Here is a 27863-nt window from a genome sequence, read left to right as displayed (position 1 = left end):
TAGACTTAGAGAGTGGACCAGGTGGATTGAAGGCCCGGTGCGGGCGGACCAATCACATTGTAGACTCGATGTATATGGCTAGACTCAGAGGGTGGACCAGGTGGACTGAAGGCCCGGTACGACGGACCAGTCACACAGTTGACCCGAAGTGCATGACTGTTTTGTGTTCTGTTATGATATGGCATGTTGTGCGTGTATGGTATATGTGGTTGGTATTTTGGGGGTATCTCACCAAGCTTTCAGGCTTACAATTGTGGTTTAATGTTTTCAGGTTCTTCAGGAGACCGTGGCAAGGAAAAGGCGTGATCGTCACGCTCCTCATGATTATGTTTTATGATGTGGTTCTGGGAAGACTTTGATAATAATTATATTGAAAACCTTTTTGTAATAACTTTATGAAACTGGGTTGTTTTTGAAAAGTTTAAATTGGTTGAAATTTTTAGAGCGTTACACTTTCCCTCTCTAATCATATATTGGGTAAAAGACCATTTTACCCCTCCATGGCCTCTATTACCTACGTTGACGAAACCCCAAAGTCAACAAAAGTCAACGGTCAACTCTGACCAGACTCGGCGAGTACACAGGTGTGACTTGGCGAGTCCATGCGTGTCTTCTAACTCTTCCAAGGCCTCACTTGACTCGTCAAGTGAACCTTCCACTCGACGGGTTTCCACTGGATTTGAATCGCGGGGCAACCCGACTTGAATCGTCGGGTCCAATTATGAACTCGGCGAGTTGCTTTAATGATCATACTCAAATGACCTTCTGAGGTCAGATATGTTCCTTTAATCCATAGATCTGACCTTCCCAAGCTTAATAAACACGTAAAGGTTCAAACTTTACGTTCATGCGACCCACATATAGCCATAAATGGATAAATAACCCTTAAAATGGTAACCTTAGCTCTAAATTCATAAAGGACTGCATAAAGCTGGGGAATAGGGACTCTCTGGACCTCTTAAGGTCCAGATCTGAAGATATAGACACAATAGGGCATCACATACTCTAGATCTCTTACCAAAAGAAGAGAAGAAACCCTAGATTCATGAAATCTATCACCCAAACGAAGATGGACATGAATCCTTACCTTTCACAGCAGCTCTGAATGAAATGATGGAAGATTTGAGTCCCACAGGGCATCCTAGCTCAAAATCCATCCTTTCCTTTGCTAAGACACACCAAAAGATAATGAATTAGCCCTCCTCTTGCACCACATGCTTTCTCTCTACTCTTTAGGGTTTCTCAGGGTGTAATGGCCGCAAATGAAGGCCATAAGGACCTTTAAATAGGTCCTAAACCCGAGAAATTAGGGTTTCTCTACCCAGCACCTACTCGGCGAGTCCCTCCTCAGACTCGTCGAGTCCACTCATTAAATCCGCGTGAGAAGCCCGACTCGACTCGGCGAGTTGGATCCTCAACTCGTCGAGTTTCTCCTTTAATCACAAGATTAACCTACACCATAATAACCCTAAGAATCTGGATGTTACAATCAGAAGGGCCTCAAGAAGGCCGATTGCCCGAGATCGACAGCATCAGCAGCGTTAGTGGTGGCGCCAGCTCTAGCGACCCTGCAGATTACTGATGGCCAGCATGGCAAGTCAGAGGCTCCAGTGGTGAGGAGCAGAGCCTTCCAGTTGTTTACCGAGGAGGTGCGCGCTGCACCCGATGTGGTGACGGGTATGATTTATTCTCCCTAGTTCTTATTATATGTTGCTTATGATATTTATGTTCCATGTTATGTGTTTTGTTTAGGATCGTTCCATGTGAACGGTATTCCAGTTCAGTTGTTGTTCGATTCGGGTGCTACCCGATCATTTGTCTCCCTTACACTTAGCAAGAGGTTCCCTAAGTCTTTGGGCATGTTGGATTGCCCTCTAGAGGTCGAGATTGTTGATGACTGATCAGTACAAGCATCAGAGGTTTCCATGGATTGTGTTTTGAGGCTGTTCGAGGAGCGCTATCTGGTATATTTGGTTCCCATACCATTGCATGGGAACAAGGTTATCATCGATATGGACTGGTTGAGCCCTAATGGGGTTGTGATCGACTGTGTGAAGCAGTTGGTACATGTCAGGACCCCAAGTGGGGGAGAGCTGGTGATTCAGGGCGAGAGGCCACAGCGTGGACCAGCTTTATGCTCAGCAGCGAGGGCTAGGCGCTACCTTCAACAGAGTTGCACCAGAGAGGGGTGTAAACGAGCCTAACACTCTCATCCGGCGTTCGTTTTCGACAGACTTTTTATCGTTGGACTCCTATCAATGAGATCTTCAACTCTCATTTAGATCATCTTGGCTAAAAATTTGTATCGATCTAGAATTTGATTTTTAACTAGAATACTGTTATGTCGAATCTTAGAAAAATCATAAACTTCCTCTCACGAAGTCAGATTTGGACGTTCTCTATATGCACGCTGTCGGTTTAACGACTACTACGACTTTCGTTTAGATTACTAAGGCTAAAAAGTAATTTATCGAAAATCTACTTTTTATGAGACGCAAAGTCGTGCTGGTTAAATCGAGAAACTTCGAAGACATAACTTCTTCATATAAAGTCGGATTTGAACGCTCCTTATATCTCTGGAATCCATATGACGTATACTACAACTAACTTAAGATTAATTGTCCTAAGTAATCTTTTATTTTTGAGGTGTATTTTAATTTTATTTATTTTATTATTAAATACACATAATATCCTATATAACAATTAAGCACATAAAATATATGAATAATCCTTTCTTATTTATTCATATAAAAGTTACAAGGATTAACAAAGTAACAGAATATAACTTCATCTGGCAAGCAACGCGGACGGCTTAAAAAAAAGGTCGATTAAAGCATGAATTTGGGCCGCAAATAATGGATAGGCCTCAAATCCCGTATGTATTAAGAAGTAAAAGGTACATGTAACTTTCAACAAATGGCAAAACTAACCTCCCTAATTTTCACTTTATTAATTTAGTTAGTCCTTAAATCCAATAATATGACAATTTAAGTTTCTAAAGTTTCTCTAATTTAGTCCCTTTACTTATCTTCCCCAATATAACTTATTATTATTATTTTCGGTATCTAATCTTATTTATTAAATTATCTCTTTCATTTTTAAATAAAAATAATTGAATTAAATAATTAAAATACGGAAATAATAGCATACCAGGAAAAAAAATGGGATGTTACATGCTTGTTTCAAAATCTACATCTCAAAACAACATTTTTTTCCATATATCTTTCATTCCGTCCACTAAGTTTATGACAACCACAATGCATTAAGCTCTTTAAGATTTAATGAATAGACACACGAAATATAATACATTGAATTCATTTCGTCCATTAACTTTAGGGCATCACACATTAACATTAAGGATGTGGTAGATTGGAATGCAAACTAATATTGACACTACATGTGTTGACGTTAATTTTGTTATGTTGTTTTGCTCTAAAAGCTTGCTCACAAAGGGTCTCCAACCCTCATTATGTTAATAATGAAATATTGCACAAAAAAACACTAAATTTTCAGAAAAAAATGATTTTGATATTGTGGTTCTTTTTCAATTAAGTCCATATATTTTATTTTATTTATCAATTTTCATACCCAAAAAGTGGTGTCACTAAAAATATTAGGTCATCATCTCATGTCAACGTTACGTCATCAAAAATTGATACGTCATCATGCCACGTCAGTTGCCAATTGGATTGGCCGGTCAAATTGTCAGCATCAGCATTGAAACAAATTGAAAAATATAATGTCAAAATTATTATTTTTTAAAAAACTAATACCTTAATTGTAAAAAAAATACAATATCAAAATCAAAATAAAATTTTTATATAAAATTAATGTCATTTATACATTTATCCTTTTATTTTGACAAATGATCTGAATCAATTAACTCTTTATATTAATATGAAATTATTTACGTAAATTAAATTAGAACAAAAATCAATGTGTTATTTTAGGGGGTGTTTGGATAGGAAAAAAAGAGATGTTTATTGTTTATTCCCACAATAAGCTAACTTTGAGTGTTTGGATAAAATCCAGCTTATTAAACTAAATAAGCTAATTTTAATAAACATCTATCCTCATGTTTATTGCTTATTCTCACCACAAATAAGCTAATAAACAATAAGCTAATAAGCTAATCCAAACACCCCCTTAATGGGCTTGACATGTTTGATGAAGACTTTGCCCTCTTCATACAACCAATTCCATGTCTCCACAACATCGAACCCTACTTTCTACTGTTTCTTCTCCGACCATTTTAGCTTGGCTTTGTCGGCTTAAATACGTTTTTACTTTTAGGCTTTTAGACAAAATTCAATGGTACACTAAAAAATTATCATTTTAGTGTTAGTTTTTCTTTTTAGCATTTCAATCAATCTCTAAAATACATTATTTTAGTATGTAGGATACACTCAAACACCAAATATGAAGATCAAAATGTTCAACCTCTAAAATACATTATTTTAATGTATGGTTGGATTATTACACCATTTTAGTATTTAAAACTCATTATTTTTATGTTTTACCATTGTAGTTAGTCTTTTAGTCAAGAGTCTAGCAATCAGGCCCCAACACTCTAAATCCAACAATCTACAAATAAATTTCGTTCACAGTTTCCTGTATTAACATAAAATGATAACCTCATTTTAAGCTTACCTTAGATCCGTCTTAAACATCAAGTTTTAATATTGCAAGAACATTGCAAAAAATTGTACCAAGTTTCATTGAATTTTTTAAATTTAAAATTGATATAACGGTAAAAAAATTTACATTGGATTTGATATAGAAAATGATATGTACTATATTTGAAAGCTAGATAGCCCTCCTTGACATTTATATAATTAGGTTGCCTACAAAAAAAAAAAAAAAAAAAAAAAAAAAAAAAAAACAATTCATATTCTTTTTCTGCATTATTAAATACTACGACTCATAACTGCCCATATCACAAAAAAGAGTCGAGACTTTAATGGAGGTTAATAAATCATTTTAACAATTTATGATAGAGATTAAAATGGAGATGATAAATTAACTCTTATAATATGTTTATCTTTTAAGATATCATGCCAACAGTATTGAACTTTTACTAGATTTGACAAAGATGTAGTGTCCTATTGTCAAAACAGGAGACGTATTGAAAGTGATTGACCTTTACCCAAAAAATTTAATTAACGTGTCCTAACCCGTTTGTTTTTTTAGAACGTCTGAATATATATATATTTTTTTAAAAAAGCTCCATTTAAATAGGGAAAATGGTGGGATAGATAATAAGGTAATGTGAGATGAGTGAGGTTTAGGTGTTTTTATTTAAATAAATTAAAAAATCAATGCTAAAATAACATTTTTAGGTAAGACAGTGACCAAACGCGTAACAAAAACAAAAAATATGGACCTTCTTGAGTTAAAAATAAATAAATTATGGTCCAAATATGCAAATTACCCTAAACCATAGCGTAACTAAAGGATTCCATTTAGGGCTAGACAAAATGGGCGGGCATGGACGACCTGGTGTCCGAGCCGATTGGTCAGACGACGACTACTTCACTTATTAGATTAGTATTAGCCGCCTGTTCCAGAATGGAATGGGATGGAATAGAAAAAACGGGAAGCGCTATCGGTTCGGTTTTTTTGGGAGGGAGAAGCTTGTGAAGAAGGAAGCTTATCCCCGCCCCGACTGTCGGCTACTGACACCATTCGTGTAATTACTAAAAAAATAAAAAATAAAAAGTAGTGTTAAGAAACTAGAGAAAAAAACAACTACAAAATAGTGTTATGACACTATATTTGCGATCCTAAAATTTGTTTGAGTTTGCACCACCTAATGTACTTGATCATAACTCAAAATTACACACAGTGTTCATGTAAATTACATTAACCTAAAACGGCTAAAGACACTAAAAAGTAAAAACAATTAAACACCAACAACCTCACGACTCAAAATTATTGATCTTCTTTACCCACCTCAATCATCCACCTATGATAGTGATATAGTATTGACAACTTCGTAGAGCTTCAACGTAATTGTTAAAATCACTTGCGGCAGTTCTCGGTTCCTAAATTTCTTTTTCGATTTTTTAACATCTAATGACCAATGTTCATGTTTTTATCTTTAGATCACCAAACAAATTTCCATAAAACTAGAGGCGAAGCCACTTACAAGCAAGGTGGGTCTTAGGACCCACCTAATTTTTTAATTTATATAACATTTGAATAGTAAAAAGAATATGAATTATCTTAAAAATAATTAGGACCTACCTAATAATATTTGACAAAATAAGAAAACAAATAAATAAAAAAATAATGGAAAACTGATACTTACATTTCAAAGCAAATGGTTAATACTTTCAAAACCTATGAAACATCGGAGATAAAAAAGAGAGTTGAAGCTATTTGATGTAAAAAATAAAGAGTAAATTACATGAATGGTCCCTATGGTTTAGGGTAATTTGCGGGTTTGGTCCCTAACTTATTTTTTTAACTCGGAAGGTCCTTACTGTTTGTTTTTGTTACGCGCTTGGTCCCTGTTTTACCTAAAAAACTTATTTTGCCCTTGATTTTTTAATTTATTTAAATAAACACACCACCAACCTCATCTCCCTCACCTTACCTTACCTACCCCATCATTTTTCTCTATTTAAATAATAGTATTTTTAGGTAAGATAGGGATCAAATGCGTAACAAAAACAAATAATAGGGACCAATGGCGTAACAAAAACAAACAGTAGAGACTTTCCGAGTTAAAAAAATAAGTTAGGGACCAAACTTACAAATTACCCCAAACCATAGGGACCATTCGTGTAATTTACTCAAAAATAAATTATGAATGGTTATTAGGAAATTAAAAAAAACAAACAACTCTTCTCATATTGTTGGCCGTATAAAATGATTGTTGCAAATGAACCTTTTAAAAAGAAAAGAGACTCGGTCGTGCAAAGTAGTTAATTTTTTTTTTGCAAAAATTAGATTTTAGTGTTAAGTAGACACTGATTTTACCCGTTTTTAACTATTCTATTGGTCACGTTGAACTCGAGTTTTTACTAACCGGTTGTTTTTTTGTTGGTTCGACTCGACCCAATCTGTCATACATAGAGTTGATTCTTTGGTTTTTTCGCATTCACTTAAGTAGGAACCACGTGCTATTTTGTTCTAGATTCGCCATAAAACAATGTTGTTTTCTTATATTTTTTTATGGTTCTAATATAAATGACAAATTTGTAAATTGGATGAAATCTTTTGATATATTTAAGAGTAGTACGAATGAAACATTTTGGATGATGAGGTTATATATCTAAACTAATTTCATATTGTTTATATATGATTTTATATTTATATTTATTTTATTTTATTAATTTCATATTATATTAATATTATTTTGAATGACATGTGAAAGAAAAACCCCATATCAACCGCGAAGAAAATGCTTCAAAATATATACTAATCACTTTATAATAAATTAACAAATATTATCAAAAGAATATGTCAAAGCTAAAAAGTGTGTAATTAGATCCAAAAAATTACTCCTTTTTATAAATAAAGTACAGAATGGTTTGGATCTCAAGAACATATTGTTTGAATAAGAAAATTTGGATAAAAGTAAAATACTTTCATGTTTCATTTTTATATCTACACTATTAAACACAAAAAAAAACGTATACATGGTTTTTAATTTCCATTGATATTGTTGTATTGATATAACATATATTTTGCTTTATAATTTATATTACATGGTTGGAAAAAAAATTTTGATAAATTAAATGCTCATTTATGTCAAAACGCCAAAACGGTGCATTCACTAAATAAACATTCTCACGTTCTCGTTCACTAATTATTAGTTATATTTATTTTTGTATACATTTCAAATATAAGGTATAGTTGTCTCATTAATACTTTGATCATATATGATATGTCTAAAAGCATATTCATCTGCGGGGATAGCTCAGTTGGGAGAGCGTCAGACTGAAGATCTGAAGGTCACGTGTTCGATCCACGTTCACCGCATTTTATTTTAATAATGTGTAATCCTTCGTTTTTAGGAAATATTGTTTCACTTTTAACCATGTAAAAAGTAAAAAACTAGCGCCAAAAGGAATAATCTGAAGAATGTCGTTGTATTAACATTTACAAACACAAAATTTTCACATATTTCAACAGTCGTCCAAACAAAAACATCATAAATTTCTTATCTTTCCACAGAAAAAAAAAAAAAAAAAAATCCAAACGAAATTAAAAAAGAATGCTTCACATTTCAGAATGTATAACTGTTTCAAAAGAAATCAAACTCAAGATAATTGTCGGATCCCTTCTTCTCAGGTGCAACCACGACAGCAGCAGCCTTTTTCTCGCAAAGGGATGTCATCGGAGAAGAATTCCGTTCAAACACCACCGCCTTTGGGATTTCCGGTGGGGTTGCACAACGAATCAACGCCCAATTAACACCTTCAAAGAAAGGATGTTGTTTGATTTCAGTAGCTCCTCTCTTGTATGCCAATCGTTGCTTTGGTTCTTTCACCAGCAAACCTCTCATCAGATCCCTCGCCGGAAAACTCACAACCGGCGACTCCGGGAACCTCAGCGGCTGCCCAACCACATTTGTCAACGTCGCTCGATTGCCTGTCCCTTTGAACGGAGTTTTCCCAAAAAGCAACTCGTACAAAAATATACCAAGCGTCCACCAATCCACCGCGCTGCCATGTCCTTCGTTTTTTATAATCTCTGGCGCCAAATACTCATGCGTCCCAACAAACGACATTGACCGGACACCGGTCGGCTCCGCCATAAGCTCCGGTAACGGACTCACCTGGTTCCCAATTTCCGATTTCGACTTCGATTTCTTATCTTTCTTGGATCTAAACATTCTCGGAGAGAAACAAGAGGTAGAAACCACACATGAGGGTTGGATACAAGACGAAGACGACGGCGGCTCGATGCAATAACCGCCGGAGCTCTTCTGTAAAGGATCGTTCTCTAAAGACGATGAAAATAAATTCACAAGCGTTGGACTGACTGAACAACGAAGTGAAAGATCAAAGTCGGTAAGCATTATATGACCATCTTCCCTAACAAGAACATTTTCCGGCTTCAGGTCACGATACACGATTCCAAGCATATGCAGGTACTCCATAGCAAGAAGTATCTCAGCAACATAAAATCTGCATAAGATTCAAAAGTTTATTGAAAAAGAAAAGATCTGGGAATATTAATTAGGTTGTCATATACTTACTTGACAGCTTGTTCACAGAATCGTTTTCCCGGCTGGCGTTGCCGGAGCATGTGCAAATCGCCGCCGGGGCAAAACTCCATTACCAAACACGAGAACTTATCCGTCTCAAAATGAGTATACAAACTGGGAAGAAAAGGATGATCCAAAGATTGAAGTATTTCCTTTTCTGTTTGCGCTCTTAATAACTTATTACGACCTTCAAGCGACACTTTATCCATCACCTTCATTGCATAATACGATTTGGTACCCGTAAGCTCACAAAGATAAACACTTCCGATGTCCCCGCAACCCAATCTTTTCAACAATCGAAAATGATTCAGACCCAGATTCCCATCTTGTAATCTAACACTCTGAATCGCTTCCCATCTTGAATCGTTTGATTTATGAGGTTTGCTGATGGTGGCGCTCAACGTGCTGTAACAACTTTCGTCGCTTATATCAGTGCTTGTACTTCCTCTACACATGCTACTCTTTCCACTCTCCACAAAATCTGTTCTTTCACCACCAATTATTGGATCTTTAAACGGTTTCATTTCTCCGATTGAACCCATTGTTACGTTTCAGGAGCAGCTTTCTACACACATATATATATAGATAGATAGAGAAAGAAAAGAAGATTAGAAGAAGTAAGAAGAAACGTATGATAATCAAGAAAACGAACACATGAGTCTTGATTCTTGGAACTGACACAACTTCCCTCCATAATACTATTAACCCTACAAAAACTACCCCCACAAACAACCATAATCTAAAAGACAATAGGGAGGGCCATAAAACCCACTTTGATTTACAGAAAGAAAAGTAGAAAAAGATATGAGGGGTCATATATAAAAGCGTACCTGAAAGTGTAGAAAGATGACAACTTTAGGGTTCTTGTTGAATGTTGATTGTTGAGGCATCAATGAACATTAGCTAGGAGAGAAGAGGAGAGGGAGCACTACCATTAATGGTGGGAGTGTGTGAGATAAAGAAAGAAAGAGAGGGGATCACTATCACTCTCTCCCATAATTCATAATGAATTGTGGTCTAAAGAAGAAGAAAAAAGGTTTCGAGTGTTGGGGTTGTCTATGTGGGCTACTACCATTAACATGGAGGAGAGAGACAACTATAGCCTGTGAGGATATATAAAATATCCTTTTTTTATTTTAAATTAATACTAAAGGTTTTAGGGTCAAATATTTGATTATGATTATGAAAAAACTTATTTGGATCGAATATAATATGCCAAGGATGTAAACTGTTTGGAACCGATCCGAGCATAAAGAACCGAAAATCGATTTAGGAGTAAATGGGGAACCGAGAACCGGATCGAATACCACTAGTCGATTCCAACCCTATCTAAGAAGATGTTTGGTAATGAAATTGACTTGAACCGGACCGGAAACCAAAGAACCAAAAACCGAAAATCATGAATTGGGGGAATTTGGAACCGGACTGAATACTGCTAACCGGTTTCAACCGCTTCCTGTTTGATTTTTCGATTAAAAAGCACATCCCTGTAATATTTTGTATTAATATGCAATTTTTTTTAACTGATTAGTTGAAACATAGTTATATAAATTGTTTTAAAAAAAAAAAAAAAAAAAAAAACAGTTTGATGTATAAAATCATAAAAAAAAAATGTTGCAAAAACCTATTTGACTCATTCACTTTTATCTAAAAATTTAGTTTTACTTATTTGACCTTTTAGAAACTGTATGATATAACCTAATCAATTTAATTTTTTTTTTTAAACGGCAACTACTCTTTAAATCCATCTATATCCGCGACGAGACTTGAACATTTAATCTGAATAAGGGATAACTATCAATGAAACATATTGAGTAGCATGAAATCAAAATGCACGTATTAAATGAGTTAATAAAAGAAATTAAATGTTGTTAGACATATAGATATAGACGTTAAACTGGTCCATGTCATGAGAAAAATGGTTCGTCGTTACAATGTGGGTTATTTCTATAATTTTACTCTTACATTGAGGATATTTATGTAATTTTTACATTTCATGCTATTACAATCTACACATGACCATTTACGTAATTTGACTTACTATAAATGATCTGTTTCTATAATTTTGCAAATTAAAAATTATATCCGTCTTTTTGTTTTGTTTTTAGATTATATCCCTCTTTTTGTTCTTCTTTTTGTCCATTTAGACCAAAATCCAGGCTTGATGATAGTGGAGAGGGTACTTTTATGGTCAAAATGAATACTAGTATTTTGGTGATATTATGCCACCCGATGTTGGTATGAAAACAAGACTCTACTTCTGTCAAACGCTATCGACTTTTCTATTGTTTTTTACACGACAATTTTCATGGAAACAGCATGCTTTTTTCAAACATATAATAATAGGATTGAATTTCAATCACAACAATTAAACAGTTACGCATCTCATGTTAATAAATATAATAAGATTATTTAAATAGTATTATTTTCCTTCTAAAACAAGCATGATAAATTTCATTTTGAGTTATCCAAGTCATGAAACGAGCCACTGTTTCCGTTACAATCAATGCTCTCGACCTCTTTCGACAGCTTCGATTTTAAATGTGAATTATGAGATTCCGCTATTTCATGTTTATTAAAAAAAACAATTTGGGCTTTCGGAATAAGCCCAAATTAAAATAAAAATCACACAAAAAAGGAAAATAACAGATACCGGAAGACAGAATACATGGTTTAACAATAATAAATATATATATATATATATATATATATATATATATATATATATATATATATATATATATATATATATATATATATATATATATATATATATATATATATATATATATACATCATTAAAAGGGTTAAATAAAAATAAAAATGAGTCGTATGAAAGTGGGGACATATAAGATCAAGTTGTATGATTCACTTGCCTAAAGTAGTTAAAGGGGCCATCTACTTTATTACTCATGTTCCCACCCCACCCCATCCATCATCACAAATCACAATCTCTTCTTTCATTTACAGCCATCATCTAATTTCCAACAATGTTTTTTTCTTTTCCAAAAAATGGTCATAAACTATGTTTTACACATGCATTAAAAAAAAGTTTGGATATAATGTAAATGTAACACTTTTTGAAACATAAAAATGAGACTACGACATCTCAGTTATAACACGTTCACACTTATCTTCCAAGATCTGCACAGCTTCAGTGAACAGCACCTCAGGTGGCAATGCTCCAGTCGATTCTATAGTGACTGAACAACAAAATAAAAATAATAAAAAATCTTAAATAATTAATAGAATGAAAGTATTTGTATCTGTTGGACTTACAGATAAAATGATCTTTGACACGTCGAAGTGCCACCTTTTCCTCCCATCCAGGCTCCCTAATGCATTCCCTACAAAGGGTACAAGCCCTTGGTCTAGCCACGGTTGCCCTCTTCCTACCTGTCCCATCATTTCATTTCAACAAATAATATCAAGACTAACTTTAACTTACATTTTTGGTCCCTCGGTATACCTATTTTTTGCAACTTTCATCCCAAAAACTTCTCTTGCAATTTTTTATCCTTGTTTAAGGACAAGGTTCTTGTGAAGTTTTTGGTCTCTGTTCCAAATAAAATGGCTATTTTTTGTGTCCTCGAGTATAGCTGATTTGCACTTTTGGTCACAAAAAGTTAAATCTTGCAACTTGTTCCTAATTTAAGGTTCTGGCAACATTTTTAGTCCCTGTTCCATGTAAAATGACTTTTTTTGGTACCTGATTTTTCCAATTTTGGTCACAAAAAGTTCTCTTGTAATATTTTTGGTCCTCGTTCCAATTGAAATTACTAGTTTTGATCCTCAAGTATAGCTATTTTTGCAATTTTGGTCCTTATTTGAAGTTCTGGTAACGTGTTTGGTCCCTTTTTCAAGTAAAATGACTATTTTTGGTCGGTGAGTATAGCTAATTATTGCAATTTTGGTCCCAAATATATACTAGAATCTACAAAAAAAAAAACTCAAATAAAGACCAAATAATGCAAGAGTACACTCTTTGGGACCAAAAACTGAAAATATCAGGCTATACTTAAGGACCAAAGATGTAATTTACTCTAGAATCAGAGTACATTGCTATTTCTTTCACTTATCGCTTATGTGAAGGAAACTGGATGTTACCTTTAGCAATATCCTCAATGTCAAACACATTCACCGGGCATTTCTTTACAAGTTCCTCAGCATCATCATCCTCAATGTCTTTCAACAATATAACCTAAAACAAAATGAACAAAAGTATGTTGCTATTCCTGTCACATGTAAGGATATCGTAGAGATTTATTTATTTTTTTATTTAAAAAAAAAAAAAAAAAAAAGGAATGTTTTTCACCTCAGGTAGCATTCTATACCAAGCAGTAGCCACAGGAGACCATTTGGCATGTGTTTTACCAAGGCCTTTACACGCATGTGCTTCTAGCTCAATCTCCTACATATACATAATTATAAACAATTAAAACAAAAGAAAAAGCTTTAAATTGAAATTGTATAAAAAAAAAATAAAGTTTTGAATCAAATAATCACCTGCCCGGGTCCAAGCTTTGATATAATGATACCAGGAGTGACAGTAATAGGATTGGTGGAGAACTCAGGCAATGAGTCCTGGCTGGAAGTATATGATGTGTATGTTTTTGGTTTTGAATTTGGATCTGAAGAATTTGAATTTTCAGTTGGCAAAACGTATTCACTACCAAATGGCAACCATTTGAGATCATTAGAGTACACTGTGCGTCGTTCACCGGATCCTCGAGGATTCTTGAAATGGAGTTTGAAGACAATGCAGTTTTTCTCATTAGGAACATCATTTTCTGAAGAAAAAGAAAAAGAAATGGGATACTTAACACTGTAAAAACTAAAGAGAACCACAAACAAGTGTGTGTAAAGAGAACAGCAATAAACCTGACATATAATCAAACAGCCTCGGATCCACTTTTATTGGTATGAGACCAAGTCTGTGGGCAAGCACTTCGTCTTGTACTACTGATGAACTGTTTGCAACAAGAACCTTCTCTATGGCCATGGTGGGAAGCTGTATACAAAGAACCGAATTTTTTTAAGTATCCATGATGAAGAAGTAGAAGAAGAAGAGGAAAATACCTCGGAGATGAGGATTCTTCTAAAAGCATTCGCGATAGAAGCATCAATCCCAATCAAATCAAACTCCATGTCATCTTCGTTGAGTTTAATGACCTTAACTTTGAAGTTTTTCTTAAACTCGTCAAGCCTTAAGCTGTTATCAATCCCCATTGATGCATATGCTCCAGAATAGTGTATATTCTCTGTCTTCATAACCAAAAACAAAAAAAATAAACCAAACTCAGTCATCGTTTTAACCTAAAGCAACAACTCTAATCAAAATTACAGGAACCATACATACATGAGTGGGAGCATCGTTGTTGCAGAAGACGCGAGTCTTCTGGAGTTGGAGGTGAAGAGGAAGCTCATTCTTGGGCAGTTCCGGCAAATCCCAAAGCGGAATTTTTGGCATCGCTGCAAAATCTTTTTTTCTGGGTTTCAATACAAATTCTGGTTTTTGGACAGAAATACCCTTCCTGTACATACATATTCATATCAATAAAGACATGGTTTCAGTAATAATTCTGATTTTGGGCAATCTGATTCAGAACAGTCAAGAGATCAAAACAATGAAAAGCGCCAGGGTAGAAATTATATAAAGGGTATAACAATTGTGTACGTTTATATACTCTTGGACACTTTATGAAGAACAAAACAACTTTCATGAAAGCAGGGGAATGAACAACCAAACAGATTCATGTAGTGATTTTAAAGGACCATATAGAATCTGCTTTTGGAAACATAAAAAACTACAGAAACTCAAAGGAAAAAACATATTACTTTGCAAAGAGGGGAAGGAATCGTCTCACAGAAAATCGATTTTCAGCAAGAAATTATAAAGTGGTACATTTTCCTGTTCAAACACATGAAATCGAGTCTAAAAACTGATTTTCAGCAACCAATTGATCCCGTTCTACATATCAAGCAATGTATTCTATGAAAAACACTGGTCAATTGATGTTTTTCTACATACCAGAGAGAGAGAGAGAGAGACCTATCGGTGCAAGAGATGGAGACGCAGTCGTGAGATATGGAGAATCCTTGGGGTTTAATGGGGTTTAAAGGTTAGGGTTTTGACAGGTGAAGCTAAAAGGGAGAGGCTAACAATTTGCATATATAACCTTCTAACTCTATATGTATGCATTTTACCTACCTCAACTGCCTATAATTATACTCGTTTTCAAATCTTGTTTTTTTGCCCACCCAAAATTGTATAAACATAACATTTCTCCCTTGGACTAGTCGCTATGTGCCCATTGAGGGGTTTTAGAGCCGATGTGATTCACCCTCAACGGCGTCGTAACAGGCAAAACACCCCCTCCCCCAACCAATTATGTTGTCATCCATTGTCATCCAAACAAGTCGTATCGCATATCTTTTTTCAATTGGAACGGTCAAATTTGAATAAACACATATACTCCACCAAACACAAACACATACGTTCTGATGAGTTTCGCGCCATGTGAGAGATATATGAACCTCCTTGACACTCAAAACTCAACACAAATATCATTTCAAGAAAACTATTTTAATTTCACCTCACCCACAATGCAATTTCATTGTCATACATGCAACAAAACCCAAATCTACACCAAAACATTTTCAATGCATTTGCTTCTATGCTGCAAACAACCACACAACCACCACCTACATAACAAATGCAAGACATAATTCCCAAAACGCAACTAGGAGGTAGTCAGAGAGGTAGAGGGAAATGGAACAAGAAAGGGAAAGAGATCGCGGAAAGTGAAGAACCTCCATTATGGTGGACACCAGAGGAGTAAGCTTTGGCGGTCGCGTGGTGCGGGACTTCAAAAAATCCAAATATAGGAAATTATATGAGGAGAGTTTCACATGTTTGTGAAGAAACCTCCATGTCACAATGTCAATATGCTTAGTACCAAGTGGACTCCAATTAGTCGTGCGTGCACCAAGTTTGATGGGATTTTCAGCAAACTTTATTTGCAAAAGTAAAGTGATGTGAACGATTTTGATGTATTTAGAGTCACGAGGGAGCAATATCACGTCAAAATGGGTCACGTTTGCGTGTATGAAAACATATGGGAGATTGTGAGAAAAGATCCAAAATAGATTAAAACGCCAACATCGCCGGAGGTACAATCAAAGAGATCTCGCAATATAATTCAAATTTGTTTGACATTTCGGACACACGAACTAACATCAACCTTAACGCTGACACCTATGACATCCCCGACGACATCGATATACCCCCCCCCCCCCCCCAATGTCTACCGGTCGGACACGACAAAGCGAAGCATGCTCAACGACATATGGATGAAGCTGAAAGAAGGGCATAAGAGCTGGCGAAAATGAAAGAAAAGTTTGATCATCACAATTTAATAGCAAAAGAAAGAGTCGAAATGCAACACCAACACTTGGAATTCCTTCGTTGTCAAGCAGATGGAGATCAAATAACGAATGATTTGATAATTCTTCAAACTAGCAAGGAAAATATGGTGCCATGAGATTTTGGAGTCCTTCATGCGATGAAGGAGAAGATTCGTCCACAAAAAAATATTTAGACTAAGACTATCGTATCACTTTTATGTTTGAAACGCATGGGAGGAACAAGAAATCATGCTTGGAGTCTATGAAGATAAATCTAAGTTATTCATTGAATTAAGGCAAATCACTTGTAATCTTGAGGAAACTCAAAATTTATTCCTTGCGACTAATTGAAGCCTTTATAGTTTATATCATATTTTCCCTTTGTTTGATATAGAGAAATTTTTATTAGTTTGACATAAAATGAAAAAAAAAAGTTGTGAACGATCGAGCATTGCCAGGTTTTGTTTTGTCATGAGATTTTTAGCTTATGATTTACTAAATCGTTATGTTTTTTTTACCATTTAAAGTGCTACAATGTATGAGTTTGATCTCACTGCACTAAGATATCTTGTAAAAATGTTGGAGTTTTTGTTTCTTCATAAAATAAAATGAGTGTTATTGAGTTATAATCATCCAACTAAGAATACATCATAGTTATCATAGTACAACGAATGATAAGGCAAATGGGCAACAAGTTGGAGTTTATCATAAAATACTTACTCTGCTTTAATAGATTGAACATTGATAATGTAACTAGTATAGACAAATTGGTTTTGTAACATCCATAAAAATCACAAGAAATCTAAACTTATAACATCAACCCAATTTCATAAAATGTTTATAAGTCATAGTTTTCAAAATATTTTTCAAACATCAGAGTCTCCCAAAATCATAAGTCATAAATAAGAGGATGTGTATGCTCACGCCTTCACCTTCTCGCGGTCATCCAAAGTACCTGAAACCATAATCCAAAACTGTAAGTCAACGCTTACTAAGTCCCCCCAAAGTACCACCACATAAACATAATAACAAACAACATGCATACATAGCCTTCAACCTGACTAGAACGCCGCACCGACCTACAAACAATCTGGACCGCCCCTCGGTCATCCGAAGTACCTGAAACCATAATCCAAAACTGTAAGCCAACGCTTACTAAGTTCTCCCAAAGTACCACCACATAAACATAATAACAAACAACATGCATACATAGCCTTCAACCTGACTAGAACGCCGCACCGACCTACAAACAATCTGGACCGCTCACAGAACCTTCAACATGATTGGACCGCCTCACCGGGGGTTCGACCTATCTGGACCGTTCTCTAGGCATTCGGCTTGACTGGTACGCCTCTCAGGCCTACAGTCTATCCGGACCGCCTAGGTCTTTTGGCCTTCAGTCTACCATGGTCCGCCTTAACCCAACCACACATAACATGTCGACATATACATAACATATAAACATACACATAACCAATCAACAGACAATCAAACATATCTACTAATCACTAAGCATAACATCATCTTATATACCAGGACACCGATATAATCAGATCCCTATGTCATGATAACATAATATTACATAACATGATATCTAATCCAATATCCAATGTGCCGACCTTGGTGCTTTCGACCCGTAATTACAACAAGGAAAACTCACATGCCAAACAGTTTGTTTTTATAAAGCTCGAATTAATATCAGATTGGTCTATGGGTGCAAGTTTGAGACTAGCAGTGGTATTCGTTTCCCTTTTGAGACAACGTTTTTACAGATACGATTATCAGAGTCGTTTATGTAGCATTGTAATTTCATCTATATTCGGTAACAATCAGATTACAATAAGAGGATTTGGTTAAAGGGTAAGTGTTAAAAACCCAACACTTATTGTCCCTCATGTATATATTTCACTTTAAAAACTAAATCATATATATCATCGTGTCAAAGAATAGGAAAAAAATCAAGGTCAAAGTGAAGGTCGGTGTCAAACACCATCATCAACTTTTTAAGAAGTATGCACACAGTCTTTGAGAAATTGTGAGAGCTGAGAAGCATACAACTTAGGTTCATTCCTAAAATGGTCAACATGTGGTGTTGACTTAAAGTTGCATGACCTGACCATGCACCCTGTTCTTTGTTGTGCCTCTATAAAAGACTTCATTGACCTTGCCGGAATCACTTTGCCCGCACTGCTATAGATGTACAACTGCGGCCAGCTTGGCTGTTCGAATTTCAGTTGTACTAGTACATTCGAAAGCCTCCTGAAATGTGAAAACATGTAAATTGAATAAACACAAGTAAAGTCAAGTTATATTTGGTTGGGTGGAATGAACCATTATATTCCTTCCTTCCTTGATTCCACCATACAAAATGATAACAAACTTATTGGTTAACTGATGGTAGATTTTAAACCACGCCAAAGAACTTCTCAAGAACCACCAATAGAGCTGATTCACTCGTTGCTGGTTCGGCAGAGATGTCACCTTCATTTCTATGTCCTTTTGCTGCAATACTGATTTTCTTCAGAAACAACGGAGAACCCTGAAGCCCAAACCTAAAAAAACCAAACCATTACTTAATAAATAAAAGAAATCTTACTTAACCAAACAATAACCACTTGTGGGTCCGGGGATGCAACAGGTGCAAAATCCACTATACATCCCTTAATCCACCCCATTAGCATTCAACCCACCCACCTATTCCATTCCTTTCCCCCTATTCAGATCTCTCGTTCTCACCCTTTCATCTTCTTCTCCGCCGATTGAACAACCTCCCTTTCCTCGATATCTCTTTTAAGTAGTTTTTTCGGCAACCTTGAACCTCTCACCACCAACACTTAATATGTTCGCTGACAGCCCTGAAGTTACCTCCGACCATCATCTAATTCCAGATTCTGATATGGAAACCTTCACCATCTTAACTCGAAGTTATCTAAGATGATGGTTTCAATATATTTGCAGATTTTGGTTTCAGAAAAATCGCAAATCGATCCCCGCTGGAATTGAATCAATAAAAATCCCAAAAGTCGATGGTTTCATAATTGATGCTTTAATTTAGTTTCCAACACACCGAAGATGAAAATGAACATCTTTGATTTTGTTAACAGTGCTTCAATAGGATTTCCAGAAGTTGATGCTTCAACAGGGTTTCAGAACTTGATGATTTATATGGAAGGAATCTGCTCTCTTATTACCGATGCACTATCTAGATCTGAGTGTTGGAATATGGTGACGCAAGGAGAATGCGGGTGTTGACTGTTGGTAACAAGTGGTGTAAAGCTTGGTTGTGTCGACTGTTATGGGGATGGTGATGAACACAATACAACATGTGAGGTTAGAGGATAGGGGTGACAATGGTGCTCCATTTTCCAGTAGTGGTGTAGACTACCGGTTGTGGTAGTGGTTAAGTATGACGGTTTCAATAGATTTGAAGGTATTGGTTATGATATGATTTTCAAATTTAAGTTTAAGGTTTGATTTCCAGGTTTGTTTTGATTTGATTTATTTGAGATTTGAATTTCATTCATATTTGATGTCGTTGGTTAGTTGTGGTGGTTAACTAGTGGTTAGTGATATTGGTTGCTAGAGGTGGACATAAATGTCGACTGGTGGTTGATTTCAGGTGGTGATTTTTCATATTTCCAGTGGTGGTGGTGGTGATTAAGTGTTCTTCACCAGAGAGAGAGATAGATAGAATTAGAGAGAGATTTCCTGTGAATGATTAAAAGATTTTTTTAATAATTAACAATAATTAGAAATGTAAAAATAAATGAAAAAGAAATTCAAAAGAGCATTATAGTCATTACATGTCTCATAAGGGATGAAACATACAAATTTAAACTAAATAGTGATGAATCGTGAAGCCTTTTACGATTTAAGGGCGGTTCAAGTTAATTTTTGAAAATAAAAACTGAACGTATATTTTGGCACTTGTACGAGGGATGAATCGTGTAATTTACTCAAAAAATTATTACAAATGCAATGTTTTTTTTTTTCACACATGTACTTCATATCATATCAATGTACTTTAGTTTGTTGGTTGGGTTCTTTTTAAAACATATGCTAAATGACAATGTATTTTTTTGGTTTTTTTTGTCATACCACTAAAAACAATAGAATATAATGGTGAAATTTTCATTTTCAATAGTCATCAGACGTATGATCAAAGAATATGGTTTCAGTCCGATATAAACACGTGTTGACTTAGTCAAAAACTATCAAAGAGTTGAATTAAAAATGTATATCAGAAAACATCAAATTTTTATAAGCACATCATAAAATATTAAAACATCTCAACAATACGGAAAACAAACCAACCAATCACAATAGTTTTTTTAATTCTAATTTAATACATATGCCTACACGTATTGTTAGAAAAAGTTATATATTTCAAATTATACTCCTTCCGAACAAATTAATCATTCAACAAAACACAAAAACTTATCTAAGCTTAATTTTATTAATATCCCTACTTTTTTATAAACATCCTGGAAGACCAATTAAATTGATTACATGTTTTGTATTAGGGGAGGATTGAAAGTTTGATTTCGTATGATAAATATTCATAAATTCAGGATCTTAGAAGATATTATTACCCTTTTCGGAGGCAGTTTTGATTCAGGCAAAACCGCCAATCTGCCCAATATCATATACCCTTTCAGTCGCCCATTATTCCCCTCTCTCCTACGAGCGCCTTGTTGGCCTCGCTTTTTCACCATGAGCGGCGGCGGCGTCACTAGGGTTTCGATTCCGCACAACGCTCGGAAGGTAATTCAAGAAATCAAAAAGACCATAGGATCCAAGCACAGCGATGAGTTCGTGTACACAACGCTCAAAGACTGTGATATGGATCCTAAGGAAGCTAGCCGGAGATTGAAGATGATTCATGATATCATAGAGATCGCTGGGAAGCACAACGTAGAGGATGTTTACACAATGCTCAAAGACTGCAACATGGATCCTAACGAAGCTGCTCAGAGGCTCTTATATATCGGTAAAAAAAACCCTAAGAGACTGTTTTATCTTTCTTTCAGTAACTGTTTGCATGTCTAAGATAGAAGTAACATAATTACTGTTGTAGTGTCTGTTTCAACGTATGCACCTGAATCAGGGTTCTTATATTTGATCGATAGGCAGTTTTGGACCTATCGTCACTGCATTGTGTTTTCAATCATAACTTGTTTAAGTACTTATAAACTAGTATTCGATGTTCTATATTGCGAGACTTTTGACTTGCTTATTTTGCTGAAAGTTATAGTTATTGACTTATTGCTTTGACTTTGCAGATACTTTTCATGAAGTTAAAAAGAAACATGATCGGCGTAAATCTGTAAATTATGCAATTGATTGGGATTTCAATACAAAAAACCTTGTAGTTTTCTTGATGAAACGACAACTCATTAAGTTGTTTCTGCTGTTTTATTCAGATAAGCAGTGATACATCTGAAGATTATAAACGGACACAGGGTAATCAATGGCGGAGAAATTTGAGTTCAGGGAAGGAATATGGTGTTACTAATCGCCAAGAGAGGGTTTCAAGGCTGATCATTCCAGTTGATTCTGTAAAAGTAAACAATGGTGCACATGTGGCAAAGTAAATTTCATCCCCTGCACCTATTTGTTGTTACCTTTGATACATTTGCAGTTGTAAATTGTAATTGTCTTTACTGTTTTTGCAGTTCTGTTGCCAATGGCAATGGTACATTGGTTGTATCTAATGGGAGCTACAGTGATAAGCTTGCACCTGAATCATCTTCTACTTCAGATACTGTTGTGGTTTCCTCTAAGAACACTTGTGCTGTTGGTACTATACAATGTGAGATTGTAAAACGCAGTGGCTCTACTAAATCAAATTCCAGACTTCCAGCTGGAACTGGAATTAAGGTCAGTGCTGATTCCATTCCGGTTGTTGTAGAACCTGCAGATTCTGACAATGCAAGACAACTAAAGTCTGATGTAGTTGAAGGAATTGAGATCTCTGAGTCTCTGAAGCCTCTTTCTTTATCGGCTGTCAATCCCAGTCAGGATAATCAGCCTCCTCAATCGTTACATGAGCCTGTAAAAGGTAATATTCTTGGCTGAGTAGCTTTTTATTCCTTGATGGTGTTTCCAAGTTTTCTTTCTTAAAAAATTCATGATAAATATGTATGGTAATATATATTTTGAACTGGGTGTAAACATGAATCATGTAGTTTCAGATAGTATTAAGCTGAAATTTGAATTTGCAACTGTTTTAATGCCTAGTTAACAAAATCACAATTATTGAATAGAGTAAGTTGCTGAAGAGTATGTCTAAAGTTACAGATTGGGTTCCTTGTGAGAAGTTTCAACCTTTTTTCTTCCAGTGGTTTCATTTTGTTGCAGAAGTTGTCCCTAAACGATGTAAAATGACTATAATACCATTATTTTATATTTTAATATGTATATGTATCATTTGTAGAATTATTTATTGCATGGGCATGAGAGGGGGAAGGTGTGAAGGGGAACAAATAATTTTACAAATAGTAAAGAAAGTTAAAAATATGAGATAAGGTTAGAATAATAGCAGTTTTACATGGATTGGGGACAATTTATGCAACAAAATGAAACCATGGGAAGAAAAAAGGTTGAAACTTCTCACAAGGGACTCAATTAGTAATTGTGGACATAGCACAGAGAAGATTTCTTAATCTACTCCAATAAATAGCTAGAAAGAAGGTAGAAATTTTGAGCAAAAGTACAGTGAACATCTCTTTTTGTCTGAATTGCAAATATATTTATTAGTTTTGAGGCTCATATAAAAAGATACAAAAATCATAACGAGAGGAATCTCAAACAGAAAAAAATGATAAATAACAAAGTAAAATAGTTTACAAATTATTGACATGGGTAAGCCATATACAAGAATCTGAGAATCTGTTATAACTTTGTTACAGTGAATGGCTGTTGGATCCCTGAAGAAAAACCAGAGTTGAAGGTATCTGGTGATGTGGGTGTAGAAAAGTCAAGCTATCAGGCTGTTATTTTCCCTGATCATCTCCAAGTCCCTGAAAATTTAAAAAGTCAGTTCACATTTGGAAGTTTGGATGTTGTCCAAGAAGCTTCTTCTTTAAAATCATCTCATCCTGATTCTGCTTTAAAACATGATGAGACAAAAAAGGTGGAGGTGGAGGTGGAGGTGGAGATGATGCCTCCATTAGGATTAGGAGGAGGATTTCAGAATCCAATTGTTCAAAGGGACTACAGTTTTGGTTATATGCCACATCTGATGGGCCCGGGCCCACATTTTCTACATGTTGATGTACCTGAGCTCCAGGCAAGTGACTTTTCATCTTTAATGACATAGATTATAGATATCATATAAACAAACTATCTAATCAATAGCACTAAACATGGAATTTCAATTTCAAATGTTGAGCCTTTTTTTAGCCGGTTTATTCCAATGTTTTAATGACTTAGGCTAAGCTATTTGAAATTAGGTCTTTTAGATTGGGTGTAAGCATCAAATTTTGTTACCTGGCAACTTACTTACTTACTACTACTACTGAACGGATATAGTTGCCATTGCCAATATAAATAAAAACTAATTTGCCAAACAAAATGTGAATTTAGGCCTCAATTGAATCAACAAATTTCAACTAGTATATATATGCTGGCATTAAACCAAACTGTTAAATAAACCGGTTACATTGCCAATGTTGTCATTTTTCTTTTTGTTGTTTAGTGTACACAGTTAGTTATTAGGTGAGTGAATGAAAGAATCTGACACAGTTTGTTACGGATTCATGTGTTATATATATATATATATATATATATATATATATATATATATATATATATATATATATGTTTTTGATCCTTATTTTACATTGTTTATAATAAATAAATAATAGTATAGTATATATATGCATGCAGAGTCAGAGTGGGAGTGGGGGCTCTGTGGTTACATCCGGAATAGGTCAAACTCCTGCAACACAATCTGCAACAGTAGGAGCAGCCCAGAATCCCATATCATTGTCTCCACCTCCTCCTCCTCCTCCTCCTCCTGTTTTTCCCTATTTTAGACAAGTATTTCCAAGTTATGTCCCTTATAATCCTTATTTCCCACATTTTTATATACCACAAAATGCTCACTTGTTCAACCATGCTCATGCTCATGCTCATGCTCATGGTGTATTCCCTACTCACCAACCACCACCTACATCAACACCAGTACCAGCAGCAGCTACAGGGATCAAATTCCCTGTTCCTCAGCTCAAACAAGGAAGTAATGATGACGATGTTACTGTTTCTCAATCTCAACAAAAAGATAACAACCTTCTTCAACAGGTTGTTCATGTCTTTTTCTAGATTTATTTTAGTCACTTTAATGGAACAAAAAAAAAAGTGACTCATACAGTTTATTGTTGGTTACTAAAATATACCCTTTACTTGATTATTATTAATCAAGCAATATAATTGGTGGTTTGGTTATTATGTTTGCATACAGATACAGGGTGAAGTTTGGGGTAGAGAGGTAGTGCCGAATTATTTTTACAACTTTGTTCCTCAAGCTCAAGGACATGGACCCATATATCAATATCAATATCAATCTGCTTCTACTTGTAATGTACAGCCAGTGATAGTACCGGTTCCATTGATGTATCAATCTCAGTCTACTACGACTGCTGCTGCTACAAATACAATTGAACCATCACCATAACTGGAACAGCAACACATCACTGCCACTGCATAGAGATAGAGATACAGACAGACAAGTTGATGGATGATCCCCTACCCCACCTTTTATTATTTCATCATATTCAGCTTTATTTTTGGAAAAAATACAATATTATATTTTCGGGGGATGATGATGATGATGATTCAACTAAGACTGACTGAGTGTATATAAACAAAAATTCCCTGCCTCTGCTGTGTTTAGACTTTAGACTTTTAGACTAGACCATGTTCCATACAGACAGAAATTTTACAACTTGTCACCCCGGATTTATGATACACACCCACCATTACCATTACCATTACCATTAACATCAAAATCTTTTTCATTTTCTTTTCTTTGGTTTGGAAGCTCATAATATAATAGCTTGTTGCTTTTTCTTTTCCTTCATGTTACTCACATCCCACATATTTATTGCAATCCAATCAACACTATTTAAATACCCTCTAAGAAGGACCACACATGTCTTGAATTCACATAGCTTCTACCTGCCAATGTACACCTCTTCAGAGCACCATCAAGGCTTGAAAAACCTTGATTTGTAGCACAATGTGCGTCAATACCAACAAAATCAATGGGTTAAGCTATGCTTCTACTATGGCAAAGACTCTCCACTTTAGTTCCACATAGGATAGTGGTGTAGTATCTATTTTGAAAGCATGGAGAGAGAGAGAGAGAGAGAGAGACCCTTACCACACACCTACCGGCCTTACTATGAGCTAGACTCATTTTTTGGTTTTATTGTATGTGATGTGAGTTTGTTGGTGGAAAAGATTTTTATCTCTCTCTCTCTCTCTCCATTACTGTCGAACCACTACCATTACATACTGAACCGTCTACCAGCCCCTCAGCCTACTAGACCACCCTATTCATCGGAGATGCCCCTTTTCGCTTGCACCATCCAAATCACCACCGATGACATAGATCTGAACATCCGATGCCAGATCTTCAACGTTCAGTTGTATCTACAACGTCGCTGATGACGACATAGATTTGGTCGTCGTCGTTGGAGTCTCTGTGTTGATTTGAACTTTGTTGTCTCTGTAACGAGTTTGCTGAACTTCGTCGGAAAAATATGAACCACCACCACCTATCGTAACGTCAATCTGAAAACCCTCGTCGGAACATTGTCGTTTTCGCACAAATGTCGCCCTTCTTCCTTCTAAACTTCAGAAAAAGCAAATACCACCACCACCACCACCAGCCGGATGAAAAAAAAAATCCACAATTTTTTTTTTCCCGAAGATAACCATCGTTGACACCACCTTTTTTGTTTGTTGGATCATACCATTCTCCGAATCGAGTCGCAAACTCTTTCCATGTTGTAACGCTTGGTCTAGGTATTAGTCGTTTCTCAGCATGTTTTTAAGGATTTGGGATGGAACTCGACGAGTTAGGCAGCCCCAAATCGACAAGTTGACGGCTGGAGATGAAACCCTAATTTAAGGTGTTGCATCTTATATAAATGACTTAACCTCCCTTGGTTGGCCTCCCTACCAGCCTCCCTGTCCAGAGAAACCCTAGATTCGTTTTCCATCTTGCATTTTGAGTGTGGTGAGCTTAAAATAGTCGTTTTTGGTGATTCTTGAAAGGAGTTGGAGGGTGGGAAGCATCAAGCTTGAATGAGGGGCTTTAGATCCAGAAACTCTTCTTCAAAGGCAACATTTTTGAGGTATAAAGTCATCACCTTGTCATGTATTCATCTGGATCTTCTTATTTGAAGTTTAAGCATGATTTTGGGGATTTTGGTTGAGTTGTCCAAAAGATGTGGGTTCGAGGAGTTGTCAAGCTAGATCTGACCCCTTCATGACCTCTTGAAGCTTAAAGTTGCAAACTTTATTGGTCCCTATGTCCCATTCATGCAATATGTCCATTATGAAGTCATAAATGAGCCTTAGAGGGTATTACATCCAAAACACTATCAAAAAGTTTTATCTTCCTCGTTCCTCATTCTAATTCCAATGGAATGAAGAATTCCATCAAAAGAACCACCGGATAGAAGTAGGATGTCAATATTGAAGATTTTGACCGGCATAATGTTATGCATGTATTGACCAAACCATAAGCAAAATCCACGACTACACTCAAAGCAAAAGCAAAGAGACAAGTGTCACTTTTGTAGGACACAGTGGCAAGAGAGGCATAGTCTTGAGAACAGTAAGTAGTATCCAAGTAATCGTGCAATGGATTAGCGTTAAAACAACACAAATTGCAAAGGAAATAGATAATGGCATAAGCAAAATACCAACCATAAAGAAATATAAATTCGATAGGTAGATAGAGATAACTGCCGTCATCAATTTTCAAGACATTAAACAGAGTATACGATGCCTTTTTCATACAAACTACAAACCTACTTAACATGATATTATAGAAACTACCCTGATTAGTCTTCATCGACTTTTTGTATGCATCACCTTCCTATGCTTCAAAATATAGTTCTTCGTCATAAACTTTCTGCAAACAACCAAAATATATTTACAACAGTAAAACTCATACATGTATAAAAACAAAACAAAACGATACCATTTGCAAGTCTTGCAA

General features: G+C 35.4%; 3 protein-coding genes and 1 non-coding gene across 6 annotated transcripts; 2 read left to right on the top strand and 2 right to left on the bottom strand.

The window, feature by feature from the left end:
* Nucleotides 1-7916: 7916 nt before the first annotated feature.
* TRNAF-GAA (transfer RNA phenylalanine (anticodon GAA)) lies at nucleotides 7917-7989 on the top strand. The gene has a single exon. It is a non-coding gene; the product is annotated as a tRNA-Phe (tRNA).
* Nucleotides 7990-8080: 91 nt separating this feature from the next.
* Nucleotides 8081-10271, bottom strand: LOC111907973 (serine/threonine-protein kinase D6PKL2). Of its 2 annotated transcripts, XM_023903788.3 has the most exons (3): nucleotides 10051-10271; nucleotides 9212-9785; nucleotides 8081-9140 (listed from the first exon to the last, which is right to left on the bottom strand). In XM_023903788.3, exons 2-3 carry the CDS (start codon nucleotides 9760-9762, stop codon nucleotides 8255-8257), a joined length of 1437 nt encoding a protein of 478 aa, XP_023759556.1. In that variant the 5' UTR covers nucleotides 9763-9785; nucleotides 10051-10271; the 3' UTR covers nucleotides 8081-8254. The 2 variants fall into 2 exon arrangements, with proteins under 2 accessions (XP_023759556.1, XP_052621402.1); XM_052765442.1 differs by lacking the exon at nucleotides 10051-10271 and having other exon boundaries at nucleotides 9212-10009.
* Nucleotides 10272-12163: 1892 nt separating this feature from the next.
* Nucleotides 12164-15425, bottom strand: LOC111907974 (uncharacterized). Of its 2 annotated transcripts, none has more exons than XM_023903790.3 (9): nucleotides 15273-15425; nucleotides 14580-14754; nucleotides 14300-14485; nucleotides 14102-14231; nucleotides 13727-14010; nucleotides 13536-13631; nucleotides 13328-13421; nucleotides 12500-12616; nucleotides 12164-12423 (listed from the first exon to the last, which is right to left on the bottom strand). In XM_023903790.3, exons 2-9 carry the CDS (start codon nucleotides 14688-14690, stop codon nucleotides 12320-12322), a joined length of 1122 nt encoding a protein of 373 aa, XP_023759558.1. In that variant the 5' UTR covers nucleotides 14691-14754; nucleotides 15273-15425; the 3' UTR covers nucleotides 12164-12319. The 2 variants fall into 2 exon arrangements, with proteins under 2 accessions (XP_023759558.1, XP_023759557.1); XM_023903789.3 differs by having other exon boundaries at nucleotides 15252-15400.
* Nucleotides 15426-21182: 5757 nt separating this feature from the next.
* LOC111907975 (GBF-interacting protein 1) lies at nucleotides 21183-25509 on the top strand. Its single transcript, XM_023903792.3, has 7 exons — nucleotides 21183-21617; nucleotides 21910-21953; nucleotides 22051-22217; nucleotides 22303-22688; nucleotides 23539-23918; nucleotides 24518-24931; nucleotides 25092-25509. The coding sequence occupies exons 1-7, from the start codon at nucleotides 21341-21343 to the stop codon at nucleotides 25302-25304; spliced, it is 1881 nt and encodes a 626-aa protein (XP_023759560.1). The 5' UTR covers nucleotides 21183-21340; the 3' UTR covers nucleotides 25305-25509.
* Nucleotides 25510-27863: the final 2354 nt, after the last annotated feature.

This window comes from Lactuca sativa, chromosome 7 (assembly GCF_002870075.4).
Source record: "Lactuca sativa cultivar Salinas chromosome 7, Lsat_Salinas_v11, whole genome shotgun sequence".
Classification (NCBI taxonomy): domain Eukaryota; kingdom Viridiplantae; phylum Streptophyta; class Magnoliopsida; order Asterales; family Asteraceae; genus Lactuca; species Lactuca sativa.
Note: the sequence above shows the minus strand (reverse complement) of the source record. Positions and strands in the feature narration are given on the sequence as shown.

Excerpts from the sequence above, each read along its gene's own strand:
- LOC111907973 (XM_023903788.3), bottom strand. The coding sequence starts at position 9,762 with ATGGGTTCAATCGGAGAAATGAAACCGTTTAAAGATCCAATAATTGGT. Across the intron at positions 9,141-9,211 it reads TTCTGTGAACAAGCTGTCAA|ATTTTATGTTGCTGAGATAC; the intron begins GTAAGTATATGA and ends AATCTTATGCAG.
- LOC111907975 (XM_023903792.3), top strand. The coding sequence starts at position 21,341 with ATGAGCGGCGGCGGCGTCACTAGGGTTTCGATTCCGCACAACGCTCGG. Across the intron at positions 21,954-22,050 it reads AACATGATCGGCGTAAATCT|ATAAGCAGTGATACATCTGA; the intron begins GTAAATTATGCA and ends TGTTTTATTCAG. Across the intron at positions 23,919-24,517 it reads TTGATGTACCTGAGCTCCAG|AGTCAGAGTGGGAGTGGGGG; the intron begins GCAAGTGACTTT and ends ATATGCATGCAG.
- LOC111907974 (XM_023903790.3), bottom strand. The coding sequence starts at position 14,690 with ATGCCAAAAATTCCGCTTTGGGATTTGCCGGAACTGCCCAAGAATGAG. Across the intron at positions 12,617-13,327 it reads CATTGAGGATATTGCTAAAG|GTAGGAAGAGGGCAACCGTG; the intron begins GTAACATCCAGT and ends ATGATGGGACAG. Across the intron at positions 12,424-12,499 it reads TGTCAAAGATCATTTTATCT|TCACTATAGAATCGACTGGA; the intron begins GTAAGTCCAACA and ends TTTGTTGTTCAG.